The 4764-nt window shown below is 37.5% G+C and overlaps 1 protein-coding gene across 2 annotated transcripts; it reads left to right on the top strand.

The window, feature by feature from the left end:
- The first annotated feature begins 1602 nt into the window (after positions 1-1602).
- LOC123842068 (thioredoxin-like) lies at positions 1603-2101 on the top strand. 2 transcript variants are annotated; one of them, XM_045871577.1, is made up of 3 exons: positions 1603-1746; positions 1783-1833; positions 2042-2101. In XM_045871577.1, exons 1-3 carry the CDS (start codon positions 1603-1605, stop codon positions 2099-2101), a joined length of 255 nt encoding a protein of 84 aa, XP_045727533.1. The 2 variants fall into 2 exon arrangements, with proteins under 2 accessions (XP_045727533.1, XP_045727479.1); XM_045871523.1 differs by having other exon boundaries at positions 1603-1833.
- Positions 2102-4764: the final 2663 nt, after the last annotated feature.

The following is a 4764-nucleotide window of genomic DNA, read 5'->3' as shown; positions in this document are numbered from 1 at the left end:
CTGTCTTTTTATTATTGAGTTGTAGAAGTTCTTTACATATCCTGAATGCCAGTCCTTTATCAAATATAAGTTTTTAAAAATAATTTCCTCCAGTATATATTTTGCCCATTAATTTTGTTAGCAGTGTCATTTGATAAGCAGAAGTTTTAAAATTTTTATGAAGTCTAATTTATCAATTTCTCTCATTGCTTCTGTTTTCTGTATCCTGGCTAAGAAACTGACTACTTCCAAGTGGCAAAAATATTCTTCTATAATTTTCCTTAAAAGGTTTACGGCATTTCATTGTATGCGTAGGTCCCTGATCCATGACAAATTAATTTTTGTGTATGGTGTGAGGCTAGGTTCAAAGTTCATTTATTCGTATAAATGGACAGTTTTTTAAGTGCCATTTGTTGAAAATATTTTTCCTTTTTCATTATGTTGCTTTGGCACCTTTGTCAAAAATAAAAAGACTGTATAAGTGTGGATCTATTCTGAGATATTTATTCTGTCACAGTGATATATTAGTCAATACTTATGCCAGTAACACACTATCTTGATTAATATAGCTTTAGAGAAAAGCTTGAAGTCAGGTAAAGGTTAATCCTCCAACTTTGCTTATATTTTTCAATATTGCTTCAGGTTTTCCAGGTCCTTTGCATTCCCATATAAATTCTATAAATAGCTTGTCAATTTCTACCAATATGAAGTGTAGATTGAACTGGAAGTATGGATACCACTTGAGATGCTATTGTGGTTGTCCATAGATAGGAAATATGCACTTGAATCAATGCAGTGGTAAAGTGGAAATTAGGAAATGCATTCTAGAAATTATCAGGACTTAATGATTGGATGTGAAGACTGAAAAAGATGATGGAGACTTAGATTACTCTGATATTTCTGTCCTGGATGAACATAAGGATGACATTTTCATGAAATATAAACCCTCTTTCATCTAGAAAGTATTTATTAAATGCATATTATGTAACAGAGACTGTGCTTGGCACTGGGAACATAACAAAGCAAAAGCATACTCGGTCCCTACCATACTGGAACACCTTGTGGATGAGAAAGACATTCATTAAATAATCAGACAAACAGATGTAAAATTGCAACTAATAAAAGTGTACTACAGCAAGCACACTTAGCACTTAGATCTTGGTTCCTAATAACTTTCTCCAATAAAAAGAACCAAGAGCTCCTTGGAGAAAGGAGCTTCTAGGACTGGGGTAGAAAATATACAAGATAAGCCAAGTATCTTGTAAGACGAGAAAATAAAGAAGTGCCAAAAGCATTAGCTGCAGGTGTACAACATACTCAACTGTAACTATGCTGTGCCTTTTTTTCCTGTGGCTTATTCATTTCATAACTAGAAGTGGGTATTTCCCATGTCTCTTCACCCATTTTGTCCATCCCCTAGGCCCCCTTTCCTCTGGCAGCCATCAGTTTGTGTGTCAACTATATTCAAATAAAAAAATTAAATACATAAATAATTTTTTAAAAAAAAATAAGTGCTAGTTGCTGTAAAGGGAAGGCAGACTGCATGTTTTGCAACTCGGTCTGGCATTTTTTGATCCACTCTCATCAGTCCTCACCATCGTTTGTCAGACCCCAACTGCCAAAATGGTGAAGCAGATAAAGAGCAAGTATGCTTTTCAGGAAGCCGTGAACAGTGCAAGAGATAAACTAGTTGTAGTTGACTTCTCAGCCATATGGTGTGGGCCTTGCAAAATGATCAAGCTTTCCCTCTTTGAGAAGTATTCCAACGTGGTATCCCTTGAAGTAGATGTGGATGATTGTCAGGATGTTGCTTCAGAATGTGAAGTCAAATGCATGCCAACCTTCCAGTTTTTTGTTTTTTGGTTTTTGTTTTGTTTTGTTTTTAAAGAGGGAGGGGGTGTGGGGTAGGGGCAGAGGGAAAGAGAGTATCTTAAGCAGGCTCTACACCCAGCACAGAGCCCATCACAGGGCTCCATTTCACAGCCCTGAGATCATGACCTGAGCCAAAATCAAGAGTCAGATGCTTAACCCACTGAGCCACCCAGGCACCCCATCCTTCCAGTTTTTTAAAAAGGGACAAAAGGTGGGTGAATTTTCTGGTGCTAATAAGGGAAAACTTTAAGCCACCATTAATGAATTAATCTAATTATGTTCTCTGAAAACATAACCATTCATTGGCTATATAAAATTTATAATTTTGTTTATTTACAAAAAAGAAAGATCAAATATGAAGACTATATACTCAACTGTCATCTAATTATAAGTGACAAAAAATATTAATTTTACCCTTTAAAAAAGAAGTGCTGAAAATGAAACAACAAAATCCCACTATGATAGAGCATGTCAAAATGACACAGGAGCCAACTGAAAGACTTCTTAATGGCCAAACCTGGAATAATTTAAGCACCAAAATAAAGTAATATTAGAATGTAACCCAAAGGCGCCTGGGTGGCTCAGTTGGTTGAGCAGCTGCCTTCGGCTCAGGTCATGATCCTGGAGTCCCTGGATCGAGTCCCGCATCGGGCTCCCTGCTCAGCGAGGAGCCTGCTTCTCCCTCTGACCCTCCCCTCTCTCATGTACTCTCTCTCATTCTCGCTCTCTCAAATAAATAAAATAAATCTTTGAAAAAAAAAAAGAATGTAACCCAAAGTATAAAGTAAATATTCATGAGTCCATAGTAATAGAAATAACTGATTGAATAAGTTAATAGATGGGGGATAAGAGCCTCTTATGCACAGGAATTACAAATAAATTATATAGATACTAAAAGAAGGTAAGCATAACACCTACTCCTTAAGTGAGGGTTGCACATACTGATTTCTTTACAAAGAAGACATTATGGAAAGCAGGGGGAGAAGAATCATTTTACAGTATAGAAACCTAACAAGCACTACTTTAGCCAGGTGATCAAGGTCAACATCAACTATCATAAATCACGTAGATAGTGTGTTGCCTTGATATGATGTGATGAAAATGTCATTTTACTTCTGAGGTTTTGCTCCCAAATATCATAACTCCTGTCTAATCATGAGAAAAACATCAGACAAATCCCAATAGTGGGGCATTCTACAAAATACTGGATGAGTCCTCCTCAAAACTGTCAAAGTCACCAAAAATAAGGAAAGTCTGAGAAATTGTCCAACCAGGAAAAGCCTATGGAGACATATATTTAGACAACTAAATATAGTATTGTATTTTGGAACACAAAAAGGACATTAGGTAAAAAGTAAGGAAATTTGAATAAATTACAGATTTTAGTTAATAATGTATCAATATTGGTTCATTATTATAACTAAAATTCTACACTAATGTAAGATGTTAATAATAGGGAAAACTATTGGAGGTATATGGGAACTCTCTGTACTATCTGCTTAATTTTTCTGTAAATCTGAAACTGTTCTAAGAGATAAAGTTTATTAGTTTTTCTAAAAGTTCTCTAAAAGAGAAGTGCACGGTCTAAGGGGGACTTGAGGCCAGAGACAGAAACAATGTTGTGTTCAAGGAACAGAAATAAAATCATTGTGATTTAAGTAGCATGATCAAAGGTGAATATGGTGCAAACTACAATGAAACTGATAGATAAGGGCCAGAATGTGCAAAGCTTTGTAGACCATATTAAACATTTTTGTCTTTATCTTGAGAGCAGTGATGTTAAGTAGCAGGGGATGAGAGGTGACATGAGGCAAAGGGAGAGGTAAAGGATGACACCCACATTTTAGTTTGGCCAACTGAGTGCCTGATGCAGAATTTACTGAGACTGGAACACTGGAAGTGTGCAGGAGATCAGTTTTAACCATGTGGGATTTAAGATGCCTGTGGGACATCCAAGTAGAGTGGTGGTGGTGGTGGTGGTGGTAACTTTATTGTTATGGCTTCAAGAAAGAATGAGAACAGGCTACTTCTTTCAAAAATTTGGTGGTAAAAAGGAGAAGGCTGGGACAGTCATTGCGCAGGAATGAAAACTCAAGGGAGATAGAGACAGAAGAGAAGGGCTAAGCAATAGAATAAAGTCTTGCCAGGCACCAAACTTAAATTCAATCATTAGGCATTACCATATTTGATAACTATCTTCTCCCCAACTTAATGGTGCCAGTGAATAGCTTACTCTATACTTCATCACAAGCCTGGCTGTAGAGTGGCTGGGGCTTGTGATAGATGGGGAGGCCATAAAAATCTGGGTGCTGGTTTGAGATTTACCTTATATCAATATTTACTATAGACATAATCAATACAGCTGCTCAGAATGATGTTTCCAATGAAATAAGTATTTTCTCCAAAGTCAGTCCTGCCTCTACTTCAGGCAAAAAAGAAGCAACTTTTGAATCCATTGCAGTCTTGTTTTTTGAGTGACTCTGAGTTGGTTGGGTGGTAATTTGTAGCTCAGGCTGCAGCCAAGGAGCAGGCTTTGCTTCTGGCTCCCTCCTAGGCAAGATCTTTAATCCAACAGTGATTTAAACCAACCCTTTCTCCACAAGCTGCTCTGCTTCAGTCTTGTCTATTCCCTTGCCCACACTTCAGATCACTAACCCATGGACTTCCTTCCAGCAGCTAAAACACAGGAGCTCTGACTTTCTGGCCCAGCTCCATTCCTATTAGGTTTGTGGCTAGTAAGCTAGGTTCTTAGAATCGACTTAAACTGGGACAGGGGTAATGGTAAGTAACTACATGTAGCCACCTCTGGATGTATTCTAGGTCCAGCATTGGGGTTGCCTTCATGTACTATAACTACCATAAGGCAAACTACATTATCACAAACCATCCTGCCTGCACAGAAACTTAGTCTGC

The sequence above is a fragment of the Mirounga angustirostris genome, unplaced genomic scaffold (genome assembly GCF_029215605.1).
Source record: "Mirounga angustirostris isolate CCGP_5_RB_7025 unplaced genomic scaffold, mMirAng1.0.hap1 SCAF_11, whole genome shotgun sequence".
Classification (NCBI taxonomy): Eukaryota; Metazoa; Chordata; class Mammalia; order Carnivora; family Phocidae; genus Mirounga; species Mirounga angustirostris.
This window is presented reverse-complemented; position numbering and strand designations above follow the sequence as displayed.